The sequence below is a fragment of the Saccopteryx leptura genome, chromosome 3 (genome assembly GCF_036850995.1).
Source record: "Saccopteryx leptura isolate mSacLep1 chromosome 3, mSacLep1_pri_phased_curated, whole genome shotgun sequence".
NCBI classification, from domain to species: Eukaryota; Metazoa; Chordata; class Mammalia; order Chiroptera; family Emballonuridae; genus Saccopteryx; species Saccopteryx leptura.
Window position 1 is genome coordinate 204,317,847 of NC_089505.1, and position 16,870 is coordinate 204,334,716.

General features: G+C 39.7%; 1 protein-coding gene across 1 annotated transcript in view; it reads left to right on the plus strand.

The window, feature by feature from the left end:
- The window catches only part of RFX8 (regulatory factor X8), a 96,355-nt gene that overhangs the window by 65,048 nt on the left and 14,437 nt on the right, over positions 1 to 16,870 (plus strand). Inside the window, 2 exon segments of the mRNA XM_066372689.1 lie at positions 14,399 to 14,512; positions 15,175 to 15,328. Coding sequence (XP_066228786.1) covers positions 14,399 to 14,512; positions 15,175 to 15,328 — 268 coding nt within the window.

Below are 16,870 nucleotides of genomic sequence, written 5' to 3' on the forward strand. Positions count from 1 at the left end.
TACACATTCAAATAAAAGCTTTTCTGATGCTTTAGTGTTCTAAATACTTAAACTTTGGGTGATAATATCCATTCAGCATGAATGTATCTAGTACTTATTCAGTGTGAAGCATTATAGTAAGACACAGACCAAGATGTCTTCAGAATGGCCCCTGTCCTATTAATGCAATGTTTAAAATATCCACCCACATTAGATATCTGTTATATTCTCCTTTTCTTCATTCACTCATTAATATTAACTTAATTATTATGCTGTGACCAGTGCTTGTTCTAGAACTAAGAAAGTATTCTTCCATAAGTCTTAATAAGCTAATAGTCTGGTTCCAAAAGGAGTTAAATAAGCCAATAAATATGATACAGTATGACATGTTTTAGAACAGCAGTATGATTAAACTATTTTGGGTGCCCAGAGGAAAAGTATCAAAGATGGCTAGGGCAAGCTCACAAGAGGAGGCTATATAGTTGAACCTTGGTGGAAGACCAGAGGTTCAGCAGACTAAAGTGGACTAGGAAAGGGATTGGAAGTAAACAATCGGTGTGGACAAAGGCAGCAACATGTTAACTGGCATGTGACAGAAAGGTCACTAAATTCTATTATCTCTAAAGGAAAGAAGCCAGAAGGGAGGTGGAAAAGTAGGCTGATGCTAAAAAGATTGTATGCCTTATCAAGAATTCTGACTTATTGAAGAGATATGTGGGAGCAGTGACAGGTTGCCATATTTGAACAGAGAGGATGGTCAGGAGGCTTTGTCATAGAGAGGTATGAAGTGATGAGGGTCATCATATTTAGAGCAGTGACATTGGAGAGAAATATTTCTGAAGCAGACTCAACAGGATGTGATGACGTTGGGCATAAATGGTGAGGGAATTAGCAGAGATGAGCCCAGGACTGCTGTCTCATTCAAACCTATCAAAAAGTCATGCTCCAAATTTACCAACCTGAGATAAAAAAGGTTACTATGTATATCCTGCTTATTCCACTACTTTATTTTTTGTTGAATATCTCTGAGTCTCTTGGGAGAAGTCTTCTCTAAAATTCATGCACCTGATAACAGGGTTTTGGATTAAGGGTTCATCATGGGGTAACTCAAGAGTTGGAAACTGGATCCAGCAATACAGGAAATAAATCATACATCATGATCAAGTAGGATTTATTATGGGGAGGCAAGGCTGGCACAATATTTGCAAATCAATTATTGTGATTCATCACATAAACAAAAGAGAGGAGAAAAATCACATGATATTATCAATAGATGCAGAAAAGGCATTTGATAAAGCCCAGCACCCATTCATGATCAAAACTCTCAGCAAAGTGGGAATACAGGGAACATACTTCAACATGAGAAAGGCCATCTATGAAAAACCCACAGCCAACATCATACTCAATGGGCAAAAATTAAAAAAAAATCCTCTTAAGATCAGGAATAAGGCATGAATGCCCCCTTTCACCACTCTTATTCAACATTGTTCTGGAAGTCCTAGCCACAGCAATCAGACAAGAAGAAGAAATAAAAGGCGTCCAAATTGGAAAAGAAGAAGTAAAACTCTTGTTATTTGCTGATGAGATGATACTATACACAGAAACCCTAAAGTCTCAGTCAAAAAACTACTAAACCTGATAAATGAATTCAGCAAGGTGGCAGGATATAAAATAAATATTCAGAAATCAGTGGCATTTTTATACACCAACAAAAAACTGTCTGAAACAGAAATTAAGGAAACAATCCCCTTCACTATTGCAACAAAAAAAGTAAAGTACCTAGGAGTAAATTTAACCAAGGAGGTAAAAGACTTGTACTGAGAAAATTATAAAACATTGATAAAAAAAAATCAATGAAAATACAAACAAGTAGAAGTATATATCATGGTCATGAGTAAAAAGAATAAACATCATTAAAATGTCTTAATTACCCAAAGCAATCTATAAATTCAATGAAATTTCTATTAAAATACCAATGATATACTTCAAAGATATAGAACAATATCCCCAAAATTTAAATGGAACCAAAAAAGAACACAAATAGCCTCAGCAATCTTGAAATACAAAAGAATAAAGTGGGAGGTATCACACTTCCTGATATCAAGTTATACTATAAGGGATTAGTGAAACTGGACAGGTACATGCAAAAAAATGAAACTAGACCATCGATTTATACCATTCACAAAAATAAACTCAAAATGGATAAAAGACTTAAATGTAAGTTGTGATACCATAAACATCTTGGAAGAAAACATAGGCAGTAAACTCTCCAATATCTCTCATAGTAATATTTCTGTGGATTTATCTCCACAGGCAAGTGAAATAAAGGACAGAATGAAAAAAGGGACTATATCAAACTAAAAAGCTTTAGCACAGCAAAAGACACTATTAACAAAATAAAAAGACAACCCACACAATGAGAGAACACATTCGCCAATATGTCTGATAAGGGGTTATTAACCAAAATTTATAAAGAACTTGTAAAACTCAACACCAGGAAAGTAAACAATCCAATTTAAAAATGGGATAAAGAACTAAATAGACTCTTCTCCAAAAAGGACTTGCAGATGGCCAATAAAGATATGAAAAAATGTTCAATGTCACTAATCATCAGAGAAATGCAAATTAAAACCACAATGAGATACCACCTCACACCTGTCAAAATGGTTCTCATCAACAAAACAACACACCAAAGCTGAAGATGGCAGCAGAGTAGGCAGACACATAGAATCCCAGTTCACACCACCGAACTAGATTATAAACTAATTTATGAACAATCAGCATGAAAAACCAAATCTGGACTACAAGAACAGCTCTTAAAAACCAAGGAGCAAAGAAGAAGCCACAACAAACCTGGTAGAGAGCACCTAAATCTCCCCTGCTTATAAGAACAGAGGGGGTTGAGGCTGAGAGCAGAAGGGATCTTACTCCAAGGAAAAGAGCAGTAAATACTTCTCACAGCAATTTGCCTGACAACCAGGGAACGAGGGGTGTTGAAAGGGCCAGCGTGTCTTCCAAAAAGAAAGGGGGAGAGAGAGAGAGAGAGACGGTGAGGGGCAGAGGAATGCAGGGGATGACCTGAAAAGCTGACTCATTCAGTGCTGGAGGCAGCCATAGCTGGGAGAGGGGCTGATCCTTCCACAAAAGAGAATAAAAAGTACTTCCAGGTCACAGATCTCCAGACATCTCTCCAGCTCCAATCAGCGCAACAAGACACAGCTGAAAATAGAAAGTAGGGAGGAGGGGCAGTAACTCAGGTCTCCATGGAGATCTGAGATACACCTCCCCCTACTGAACCTGAGAAAACAACCTGCCCCAGAGAGATTAACTGGCAGAGCTCAGGTTACACCCACCGCATTCCTGGATACAGTTTCAAATGAGCCCCCTGCTGAGATAAGCAACAAGAAAATCACCTGTTAAGAAAACAAACAAATCAAGACTTCAAAGTGGCCCAAATCCAAAAGTGGATTACAAATAATAGCTGATGCCAATCCAAGAAGACCTAGAAATAACAGAATTGAAAACTGGAGGCAGACAACACCAAGCCTAGACTCAACCAGCTCTACAAACAAAACACCCAAATACATAGATATGAGAAGACAGAGAAGTGCAATCCAAATGAAACCACAAGAGAAACATCAAGGAAATGAACTGAGAGATATGGAAATAACCAAACTTCCAGATGTGGAGTTCAAAATAAGAATTGTAAGGATGCTTAGGGATCTTAGAACAACAATGGATGGTCATTATAAACACATAAATAAAGAAATAGCAAGTATAAAAAAGGATATTGAAATATTAAAAAAGAATCAGTCAGAGATGACAAATACAATATCAGAAATGAAGACCACAATGGAAGGAATTAAAAACAGGATGGATAGAGCTGAGGATCAAATCAGCAAGTTGGAGGACAACTGGAATGAAGGCATAAAAGCAGAAAAGAAAAAAAAAGAGACTCAAAAAGTCTGAGGAAACTCTTAGAGAGCTCTGTGACAACATGAAGAGAAATAACATCCGCATCATAGGGATTCCTAAAGAAGAAGAGAAAGAACAGGGATAGAGACTGTTCAATCATATCATAGCTGAAAACTTCCCTAAATTAATGTAGCAGAAACTCGTACAAGTTCAAGAAGCACAGAGAACTCCATTAAAGAGAAACCCAAAGAAAACTACACCAAGACACATCATAATTAAAATACCAAAGCTAAGTGATAAAGAGAAAATATTAAAAGCTGAAAGAGAAAAAAAGGCTATCACCTACAAAGGAGCCCCCATAAGGATGACATCAGACTTCTCAACAGAAACACTTGAGGCCAGAAGGGAATGGCAAGAAATATTCAAAGTAATGCAGAACAAGAACCTACAACCAAGACTACTTTATCCAGCAAGGCTATCATTTAAAATTGAAGGAGAAATAAAAAGCTTCCCAGACAAAAAAACCCTCAAGGAATTCATTACAACCAAACCAATGCTGCAGGAATGTTAAGGGGCATGGTGTAAACAGATCAAAGTGGGAAAAAAATATAGCAAAAGAGGAATACAGCTTTAAAGAATAAAATGGCAATAAACAACTACATATCAATAATAACCTTACACAGAATTACAAGGTATAGGGCAGAGTAGATCCCCTCAACAAAGTTCTAGTTTTCTACATTGGTAAGATTAAGAAGGTCATTCTGGAATTTTTTTAAGCCTTATGTGCTCCCTGGATAGCCAGTTAATTTGTGGGGTAGAGATGTTTTGAAAAATATGGGAGCGTTGCTTTTCAGTCCTAATGGTTTAGTCAGTACTCAGATGCTTGATCGGGGATTTTTGCCCACCAAGGGACTATGGAAAGAACAGCGAGGAATTCTCACCCCCATAGAAATGGCACCCAATACCAGAAGGGGTAGAGTAGGATATCAAAATTTAGCATAGGGGCCTTGGTAGCTCATGCTACCTCAATAACGCATTGTGCAGAACCAATTACTTGGTCTCAGATAATCCTGTATGGGTAGACCAATGACCCGTTTCTCAGGAGAAACTTAAGGCAGTGGCTCAATTGGTACAAGAGCAGCTACAGCTCGGGCACATTGAACCATCTAATAGCCCATGGAATACACTTCCATATTTTGATTTTGTTGCCTCCTGGATTATCAAGGGGCATAGGCGACCCTTACAGCTTATAGGTTTTGAGCCTCAAAATTATTGTTATTCCTTTTTTGAAAGTATCAACAACAATGGCTCTGGGAAACTTCCACTAAATGGCAAATCGCTCTTGCAAATCAATGGACAACTTTATACTGAAACTGTCAACTTAAAATCAGCTCAAAGTCTAGAATTATATGCCATGATCATGGCTTTTCAGCATTTGCCATATCCCCCCTTTAATCTATATACAGACAGCAAATATTTACTTATGGTGTTTCCACTATAAAGACTGCTGTCTTAGGGATAAATGCTGATGAACTATTTCAGCAGTTCCGCCTTCTTCAAAGACTTGTATGTCAACATAGAGCTCCATGTTTTATACGACATCCTCAAGCTCACTCCATGCTCCCTGGAGCTTTAGCACAAGAAAATGCCCCCCCCCTTTTTTTTGTATAATATTTTTCTGAAGTTGGAAATGGGAAGGCAGTCAGACAGACTCCCCGCATGCACCCGACAGGGATCTACCCGGCACGCCTACCAGAGGGGTATGCTCTGCCCATCTGGGGTGTCGCTCTTTTGCAGTTAGAGCCATTCTAGCACCTGAGACAGAGGCTGCAGAGCCATCCTCAGTGCCCAGGCCAACTTTGCTCCAACGGAGCCTTGGCTGCGGGAAGGGAGGACAGAGATAGAGGGGAGGGAGAAGGGGAAGAGTGGAGAAGCAGATGGGCGCTTCTCCTGTGTGCCCTGGCTGGGAATCGAACCCGGGACTCCTGAACACCAGGCCGATGCTCTACCACTGAGCCAACTGGCCAGGGCCTAGGAATGCCCTTGTTGATCAAGCTACCCAAAAGAAAATTATTTGGAGCAACCACAACAGATCGAGCAATTCAGTCTCATACTATTCATCACCAGAATGCTGCAGCCCTGTGTAAACAGTTTCAACTTTCTCAGGAAGCAGCACGGCAGACTGGGAAATCCTGTCCAAGGGGTCCTATACTACAATCTGCCCCTTCATTTGGAGTTAACCCTCAAGGACCCATACCAGGACAACTCTGGCAAATGGATGTTACTCATATGCCTTCATTTGGCAAACAGTCCTATGTCCACGTTACAGTGGATACATATTCTGGATTTATAGTAACCTCTGTCAGAACAGGAGAGGCTGCTAAGCATGCTATAGCTCATTGTTTGTATGCACTGTTCTATTATTAGATTTCCTAAACTGGTTAAACTGACAATGCTCCTGCGTATGGAGCAAAAGCATTTACTTTATTTTGTCATTCTTACAATCTTTAAAGTCAAGGTATTATTAAAGTGTACCAGCAAATATTTGAAGGTCAATTAAAAAAAAATTTAAAGGGGGGGATCATATCCTGGAACTCCTACGGGTCTACCATATCATGCTTTTTACTTAAAAAAATTTTTAAATTTCTTTTGAATGCTGATGAACAGGAGACCCCAAATCTTTTTCTTCTGAAAACTACTACCTTCTCTATTTGATCCAGCTAATAACACTATTTTGTCTCTTTCCAAATAGCTCCAGATATATGGAAAAGAATTATATAGGCGAATGGGGATCCTCAAACACCTCAGCGAGATCTTCTGAGCATGGCCTTTAAGATACCAAGAGGCAGAAAACGCCCAATAGAGATCAAGGGAACTACCAGCTTTTAGGATACACCCTTAAAGGCTCCAATGCCCCAAAGGGGTCTCATAGGATGCCATCTGGGTCCTGCTTCAATAGTGGAAAGGAAGGTCATTGAGCTAAAGCCTGCCAGGCTTACATGCCTCTGCTGTGAGGAAACAGGGACACTGGAAGGTAGGCTTCCCCCTCGCTCCTCTAAGGGAGGGTTCAATCTCTTCCAGCCCTGCTCCAGCCACCTATGGCCTAACCTTGCCCAGAATGCTGGGGTTTTCCACTGAAGGCTGAAGGTTCCCAGGGCTGTTGGCCCCATCTACAACACTGTGGACGAGCCTAGGGTATTTCTTCCAAGAAGCAGATAAACTGATCTCATTTTCACAAAGCCACTTAACTATGTCATGCCTGAATAGTCAGGTTTTTTATTCTTCCCTCGAAGATCTCTGTTGTGGGTATTGATAGTCCTATTTTCTGCTGCTTTGTTTAATATATAGTGTTTCCTTTATTCCTTACTACCTCAATGCCCTACTCATATTTCAGGCTGGGACCTACTCCTAATTTAGAGCTCTCTTTCCCCCTTTTGCCAACTTCTATTATGAATCTACCTTTGCCGCCCAGCTTAGTGTATCCCAGGGTTCTCTTTGCCAGGCCACAGTCGTGGAACTCCAGGGAGGAGCAGCTTGGTCTCATCTTTCCAGGCAGAGGAGAGTGGAGGCTCCATCTCCACACATGCTGCAGATGGCTTTTCCAGTCTACCTGAATCATTACCAACTAGAAGCAGCAGTCATTGGGACTTGGACGTGAGCTGCATAGTGTGGAATTTTGACAACAATTCCAGTGCCATGCGAACTTTTCCTGGATGTGGACTTTTCCTGGACTCCTGCTCCTTGTGACAGCTCCTGATGGACTGAACTGGGGTTGGGGTGCAATTTCCAGGGATTTGGCATGGTGTTGGGGCCAACTTGGACTTGGTGAACATGTTGAAGACACTACTCTTTTATGGATTCTTGCTGTATTGGCCAAGAGTTTGCTTAAAGGCGTTAATCACTGTAAAAAAAATATATAGAAGACTGGATAAAGAAGATGTGGCACATATACACCATGGTATACTATTCAGCCATAAGAAATGATGACATCGGATCACTTACAACAAAATGGTGGGATCTTGATAACATTATAAGTAAATCAGAAAAAAAAAACAAGAAGAACTGAAGAATTCCATACATTGGTGGGACATAAAAATGAGACTAAGAGACATGGACAAGAGTGTGGTGGTTATGGGGGGGCAGGGAAGGAGGGAGAGGGGGAAGGGGCAGAGGAGGGGCACAAAGGAAACTAGATAGAAGGTGATGGAGGACAAAATGACCCAATCAGAAGACATACGGTAGCTTCATGGATAAGAAAACAGGACCCATACATATGCTGTCAACAAGAGACACACCTTAAATCAAAAGATGCACATAGACTGAAGGTAAAAGGGTGGAAAAAAACATTTCATGCAAATGGAAATGAAAAAAAAAAGCTGGGGTAGCAATACTTATATCAGACAAAATGGACTTTAAAACAAAGAATATAGTAAGAGATAAAGAAGGTCACTACATAATGATAAAGGGAGCAATCCAACACGAAGATATAACTATTATAAATATCTATGCACCTAATATAGGAGCACTTAAATATATAAAGCAGACTTTGATGGATATAAAGGGTGAGATCAACAGCAAAACTATAATAGTAGGGGATTTTAATACCTCACTCACATCACTAGATAGATCCCCAAGAAAGAAAATTAACAAAGAAACAGCAGACTTAAACAACACACTACATCAACTGGATTTAATAGATATCTTCAGAACCTTTCATCCTAAAGCAGCAGAATATACATTCTTTTCAAGTGCTCATGGTGCATTCTCTAGGATAGACCACATGTTAGGGCACAAAGATGGTTTCAACAAATTTAAGATGATTGAAATCATATCAAGCACTTTCTAGATCACAATGGCCTGAAAATAGAAATCAAACAGAACAGAAAAGCTAAAAAATTCTCAAACACATGGAAACTAAATAGCAGGTTGTTAAATAACAAATGGATTAAGAATAAGATCAAAGAAGAAATTTAAAAATTCCTAAAAATGAATGATAATGAGCATACAACAAGTCAAAATTTATGGGACACAGAAAAAGCAGTACTGAGAGGGAAGTTCATAGCACTACAGGCACACATTAAGAAACTAGAAAAAGATCAAATAAACAACTTAACCCTGCATCTAAAAGAACTAGAAAAAGAACAGCAAATAAAGCCCAAATATAGTAGAAAGAAGGAAATAATAAAGATCAGAGCAGAAATAAATGACATAGAGGCTCAAGAAACAATACAGAGGATCAATGAAACTAGGCGCTGGTTCTTTGAAAAGGTAAACAAGATAGATTGATGAACCTTTAACCAGACTCACCAAGAAAAAACAGAAGACTCAAATAAATAAAATTAGAAATGAGAGTGGAGAAATAACAACTGACACAACAGAAATACAAAATATTGTAAGAAAATACTATGAAGAACTGTATGCCAAAAAACTAGACAACCTAGATGAAATGGACAAATTCCTTGAAACATTCAATCTTCAAAAAATCAATCTGGAAGGCCCTGGCCAGTTGGCTCAGTGGTAGAACGTCGGCCTGGCGTGTAGAAGTCCCGGGTTCGATTCCCGGCTAGGGCACACAGGAAAAGCGCCCATCTGCTTCTCCACCCCTATCCCTCTCCTTCCTCTCTGTCTCTCTCTTCCCCTCCCGCAGCGAGGCTCCATTGGAGCAAAGATGGCCCGGGCGCTGGGGATGGCTTCTTGGCCTCTGCCCCAGGAGCTGGAGTGGCTCTGGTCGCAAGAGAGTGATGCCCTGGAGGGACAGAGCATCGCCCCCTGGTGGGCAGAGCATCGCCCCCTGGTAGGTGTCCCAGGTGGATCCTGGTCGGGCACATGCAGGAGTCTGTCTGACTGTCTCTCCCCATTTCCAGCTTCAGAAAAATACAAAAAAAAATCAATCTGGAAGAATCAGAAAACCTAAACAGACTGATTACAACAAATGATATAGAAACAGTTATCAAAAAAACTCCCAACAAAGAAAATTCTGGGGCCTGATGGCTTTACATGTAAATTTTACCAAATATTTAAAGAAGAACTAACTTCTATTTTTCTCAAGCTATTTCAAAAAATTCAAAAGGAAGGAAATTTTCCAAGCTCTTTTTATGAGGCAAGCATAATTCTGATTCCAAGACCAGGCAAAGACAACACAAAGAAAGAAAACTATAGGCCAATATCCCTGATGAATATAGATGCTAAAATCCTCAACAAAATATTAGCAAACCAGATCCAACAATATATGGAAAAAATCATACACCAGGATCAAGTGGGATTTATTCTGGGGAGGCAAGGCTGGTACAATATTCTCAAATCATTCAATGTGATTCATCACATAAACAAAAGGAAGGAGAAAAACCACATGATAATTTCAATAGATGCAGAAAAAGCATTTAATAAAATCCAGCACCCATTCATGATCAAAACTTTCAACAAAGTAGAAATACAGGGAACATACTTAAACATGAAAAAAGCCATCTATGACAAACCCACAGCCAACATCATACTCAATGGGCAAAAATTAAAAGCAATCCCCTTAAGATCAGGAATAAGGCAGGGGTGCCCCCTTTCACCACTCTTATTCAACATAGTCTGGAAGTCCTAGCCACAGCAATCAGACAAGAAGAAGAAATAAAAGGCATTCAAGTTGGAAAAGAAGAAGTAAAGCTATCATTATTTGCAGATGATATGATATTGTATATAGAAAACCCTAAAGTCTCAGTCAAAAAACTACTGGACCTGATAAATGAATTCAGTAAAGTGGCAGGATATAAAATTAATACTCAGAAATCAGAGGCATTTTTACACACCAACAATGAACAGTCAGAAAGAGAAATTAAGGAAACAATCTTATTCACTATTACAATCAAAAAAATAAAGTACCCAGGAGTACATTTAACTAAGGAGACTAAAGACTTGTACTTGGAAAATTATAAAACATTGATAAAAGAAATCCAAGAAGATACAAACATGTGGAAGAATATACCGTTCTCATGGTTAGGAAGAATAAACATCATTAAAATGTCTATATTACCCAAAGCAATTTATAAATTCAATACAATACCAATTAAAATACCAATGACATACTTTAAAGATATAGATCAAATATTTCAAAAATTTATATGGAACCAAAAGAGAACACAAATAGCCTCAGCAATCTTTAAAAAGAAGAATAAAGAGGGAAGTATCACACTTCCTGATATCAAGCTATACTACAAGGCCATTGTACTCAAAACAATCTGGTACTGGCATAAGAGCAGGCACATAGATCAATGGAACAGAACAGAGAACCCAGAAATAAACCCACAGCTCTATGGACAACTGATATTTGACAAAGGATGTAAGGGCACAGAATGGATTAAAGACAGCCTCTTTAATAAATGGTGTTGGGAAAATTGGACATCTACCTGCAAAAAAAAATGAAACTAGGCTGCCAACTTACACCATTCACAAAAATAAACTCAAAATGGATAAAACTTAAACATAAGCCGTGAAAAAACCATAATCGTCTTAGAAGAAAACATAGGCAGTAAGCTTTCTGACATCTCTCACAGCTATATATTTGCTGATTTATCTCCACAGGCAAGTGAAATAAAAGATAGGATAAACAAATGGGACTAGATCAAACTAAAAAGCTTTTGCACAGCCAAAAACAATAAGAACAGAATAAAAAGACAAACTACACAATGGGAGAACATATTTGACAGTATATCTCATAAGGGGTTAATAACCAAAATTTATAAAGAAATTGTAAATCTCAACACTAGAAAGAAGACAGTCCAATCAAAAAATGAGAAAAAGAAGTGAATAGACACTTTTCCAAAGAGGACATACAGATGGCCAATAGGCATATGAAAAAATGCTCAACATCACTAATCATTAGAGAAATGCAAATTAAAACCACAATGAGATATCACCTCACTCCAGCCAGAATGGCGCTCATCAACAAAACAACACCGAATAAGTGCTGGCGAGGATGTGGAGAAAAGGGAACCCTCCTGCACTGCTGGTGGAAATGCAGACTGGTGCAGCCTCTGTGGAAAACAGTATGGAGATTCCTCAAAAAATTAAAAATGGAACTGCCTTTTGACCCAGCTATCCCACTTTTAGGAATATACCCCAAGAACACCATAGAACTGTTCCAGAAGAAGAAATGCACCCCTATGTTTATGGCAGTATCGTTCACAATAGCGAAGATCTGGAAACAGCCCAAGTTTTCGTCGGAGGACGAGTGAATTAAAAAGCTTTGGTACATATAGACTATGGAATACTACTCAGCCATAAGAAATGATGACATCGGATCATTTACAATAACATGGATGGACCTTGATAACATTATACGAAGTGAAATAAGTAAACCAGAAAAAACTGATAACTATATGTACCCATACATAGATGGGACATAAAAATGATACTCAGAGACATGGATAAGAATGTGATGGTAACGGGGGTAGGGGTTGGGAGGGGTTGGGATGTGGTGAGAAAGGAGAGAGAGGGAGTGGGGGGAGGGGAAGGGCACAAAGAAAAACAGAAGGTGATGGAAGACAATTTGACTTTGGGTAAGGGGTATACAGCATAATCAAATGTCAAAATAATCTGGAGATGTTTTCTCGGAACATATGTACCCTGATTTATCAATATCACTGCATTAAAATTAATAAAAATAAGATTAAAAAAGAACAAACCAAAACAACATACAATAAGTGCTGACGAGGGTGTGGAGAAAAGAGAACCCTCCTGCACTGCTGGTGGGAATGCAGACTGGTGCAGCCTCTGTGGAAAACAGTATGGAGATTCCCCAAAAAATTAAAAATGGAACTGCCTTTTGACCCAGCTTTTAGGAATATATCCTAAGAATGCCAAATCACTTATTTAAAAAAAGATGTGCACTCCCACATTTATTGCGGTATTGTTTACAATAGCCAAGATTTGGAAACAGTCCAAGTGTCCATCAGTAGATGAGTGGATTAAAAGCTGTGATACAGCCTGACCAGTTGGTGGCACAGTAGATAGAGTGTTGAACTGGAACTCAGAGGACCTAGGTTCAAAACCCTTAGGTTGCCAGCTTGAGCACTGGCTCATGTGGTTTGAGCAAGGCTCACCAGCTTGAGCCCAAGGTTGCTAGCTCGAGCAAGGGGTCACTCAGTCTGCTGTAGCACCCCCAGTCAAGGCACATATGAGAAAGCAATCAATGAACAACTAAGGTGTTGCAATGAAGAATTGATGTTTCTTGTCTCTCTGCATTCTTGTTTGTCTGTCCCTATCTGTCCCTCTCTCTGTCTCTCTCTGTCTCTGTCACACATACACACAAGCTGTGGTACACAGTGGAATACTACACAGCCAAGAAAAAGAAGGAAATCTTACCTTTTGCCACAGCATGTATGGACCAGGAAATTATTATGCTAAGTGAAATAAGCCAGGCAGAGAAAGACAAATATCGTATGATCTCACTTATATGTGGAATCTAATGAACAAAGTGAACTGAGTAACGGAATAGAGACAGAAGGAGGGTTGTCACAGGGAGCAGAGGAACAGCTGTCAGAGGAAGGGGGATGAAGGGATGGGATCAGAAAAGTTGAAGGGATTAGTGAAATTATATATATATGACAGAGATACAGATAACAGGACAGCAATTCCCAGAGGGAAGGGAGAGGGATTTTGGGGAAAAGGGCATAGGCATTATAAATAAGGACATGTGGGTGAGGGTGAGGGTATTATATGGGTATTATATTCAGTGAGACATTTGCATCCATGTAAACACAAAAAATTAAAATTAATAAAAATTTAAAAATAAATAAAAATTTAAAAAAGATAACTTGGCCCTATCTCTTTTTGACAGTCTGCACAGAAGGAATAATCCCTTGCCTGAAGTCACTGGCAGGTCCTAGTGTCAGTGATGCCATGCCTTAGAAAACTGGAGCTTGCAGATATTAAAGAGTCAACAATCTTCACTAACTGGCAGTGCCGATTGGCCACTTGGTTCAATCACAGTACCTAAAAAGTCAACTTGGGGGAAAGGAAAAGGAAGAAAGCTGCCATTTTGTTTCTCAATGAAAGTTTTTCACTTTGGTCTTTAAAGGAAGGTCCTGTGTAGAATGATGCCAGGCCCCTTTTGCTTACATCATCCTTAGGTGAAGTCTAGCTTGGTGTCAAGGAGGAAGCCTCTTTGATTACATACTGTCATCTGTCTTTCAAAACTGAGAAATAATTGAGGGTCAATCAGTCAATGAATGTTTATTCTAAACTCTGGTATGTACCTCTCTGGCCATTTCCTCATTCTATTGTAATCAACAGAGGCCCCCCTGTGGTTAAACATCTTTCCTCCCAGAAAACTTACTCATGAAAATATGTTCCTTATTATTTCATCCAACTGGAAAAACCTGATAGGTTCAGCTTTACAGTAACTGGAATTAAATTTATCCCGTTATCACTTGGGGATTTATTAAGTATATATGGGAGATTAATCTCAACAAGCACAAAATAAATCTTCGGAGATATGTTCCATTCCTGACCTCAGGTGGAGGACTTGCTTACTTCCTTCAGGAAATCTCTGCAGCACGATACAGTCATGCTGAAGTCATTGCCAAAAGTGTGCCAGCTCTTCAGATGCTACAATGTCCAGATGTACAAGGTAGGAAGACATTTGTTTGCATTATTGGATTGTACCTTTCTAGAAGTGGACACTGAATACTGCGGTTAGAACCACAGCTCTTCGTCTCCTCAAGGTCCATGGACATCAGACCTCTGAGAAGGTAATAGTGGCTTTTTGATCTTTCCCTAAAACTTAGCTTTTATTTTTGAATTCAGTGAGAGTCTGAGTTAACCTCATGTAAAGAAAAAGCCAATGTACATGGTAACCTATGGTTTCAGTAACCGAGAACCCAAAACTGAGTCACTTTCTTCTTTGATAATTTAAACAAAAGAAGACATTTTTAAATGGATAATTAGAATAATTGCTTTGAAATACACACAACTGCCAGAGTGGTTTTATTTGTTTTGTTTTGTTTTCTGTTTTAAACTTTATCTCTAAAGTGATCATTTTTATTTGACCTACCTAGTATAGTGTTTTTTAAAATTTTGAATCACTTATGAATATTTTAAAATCTTTGAAAATTTTCAAATTCTGCTCCTGCACAGGAAGCTGTAGTAAGTAAGGGCTGCATGGTGGCAGCCCCCTCAGATCATGTGGGGGCCCTCTCTCTGAGTTTTTAGGATAGGTGACCTCCATCCACTTGTAGCTAGAGCACATCTGTAATAGCCAGCAGTCACAATATTCCTATACTTTTGTTGTAGGGGATTAAAGACATTCTCCCTAATGATTTTCTGGAAGATATTTCTATTCAGTAACTGAAATCTGTCCAGTTATTCAGTAGGAAATTTAAGCTGTGGCTACCTCATGCTTTGGAAGGTTTTCTAGCCCTTATACAGATATCCAAACTTAAAGTAGGTTTTGATGGAAAAAAATTAAAAATCCTGTGAAAGTAGATTCAGAACTGACTTTTAGACTGGTCAGGGTCTCTCAGGTATGGAATGCTTAGTCTTCTCATGTACAAATTCATCCTGCTCAGATCTTCTGGCTGGTTTTTAGTGCCAATGGTGTACTGTTGTGCTCATCTATTCACACCTTCCAGCCGATTCTCCTTAGGAATACTTAACAAAGAATTTGACAGAGTGAAAGGAAGGTAGAAAAGGTGCCTGACTGTCTTAAAGGGAGGACCTACCTGGTGCCTCCAAGCAGTCTGCTACAGACCTTTCTTCTTCAAACAGCTCCTTGGGGGAAGTCTGCCATCCTCACTCCTTGCCCCTTGATCAGGGCTGGCCAGGGCTCAGGCATCAAACCTTTTTGTGCTCAATGTGACCTCTCAGGGAGGCTCTAAGAATATAGATTTCTCCTTAGAAATTTCTTCCATATCCTTAAATTTCTCACACCTATGGGGCCAGTAGGGTGTTCCACCTTAGTCATCTGATCTACTTGCTGACTTTCTAGAACACTATTTCTTTTCATCTGGCTGCCAAAATATGGTCTCTGCTACAACGTTCACCAGGCTACCTTTCTGTTCGAGGCCAACCATGGCTTCCTTTAAACGCTAGTATAGTGCAGATCCAAGATGGCAGCAGAGTAGGTGGATGTTATACTCACCTCCTCCCAGGACCAAACTAGAGTTATAACTAAATTTGGAAATGATCATCCTGAATAACCAACTCAAGGCTAAAAGGAGAAGAGTCTTATAGCCAAGGATTTACAGAAGCCACATCGAGACTAGTAAGAAGGGCAGAAACACAAAAAAGGCTGCCTGCTCCAATGAGCAGTGGTTGAGGTTCTGGAGGGGTATCTCAGCTGTGGAAGAATGTGGAGCCTAAATCTCATGCTGGACTCACTGGCCCAGAGAACCAGAGACAGGAAGAAGAAAAGCCTACATAGGATTTAGCTGTGAAAAGCAGCAAAGTTTCTGTCTGCCAGAAAAAGACAGATGTCCTTAGGCAACTTCTTCAAGGGCCAACACACAAAATTTCATTTGCAGCCACTTACCCTAGGCTCTGGTGGTGGGAGGGTTGAGTGGACTAGAGTCACATGAGGAGATTCAGGGACTTGCAGCTCTGGGGAGGGACACAGGGGAGACAGCCACCAGGACACCTGTGTTGAGTCACTCTCCAATACTGCTATCACCTTCTTTCTTGGGTGGAGCAGTACCCTCTGAGAGACATCAGCCTGGAGGAAAACAATTGTCCTATCCTCTAGACTCCTGCTCAACCCGCCCTGAGGAAATTAGGCCCTGCTGAGGAGTGAGCAACCTTGGCCAGGGAGTAGAGATCTGGACAAACTCAGGTGGTGACAGTGACTCACTTATCTGGCTTTGAAGTTGGGGCTATTCATCCAACGTTCCTAGGAATCCAACCAGTGCTTCTCCCTCATGGGAGATTCAATAAAACTACATTCCTGGCTGTCAGCAGACTCATTCTCTGAGCTCCAGAGGACCTATTCCCTACT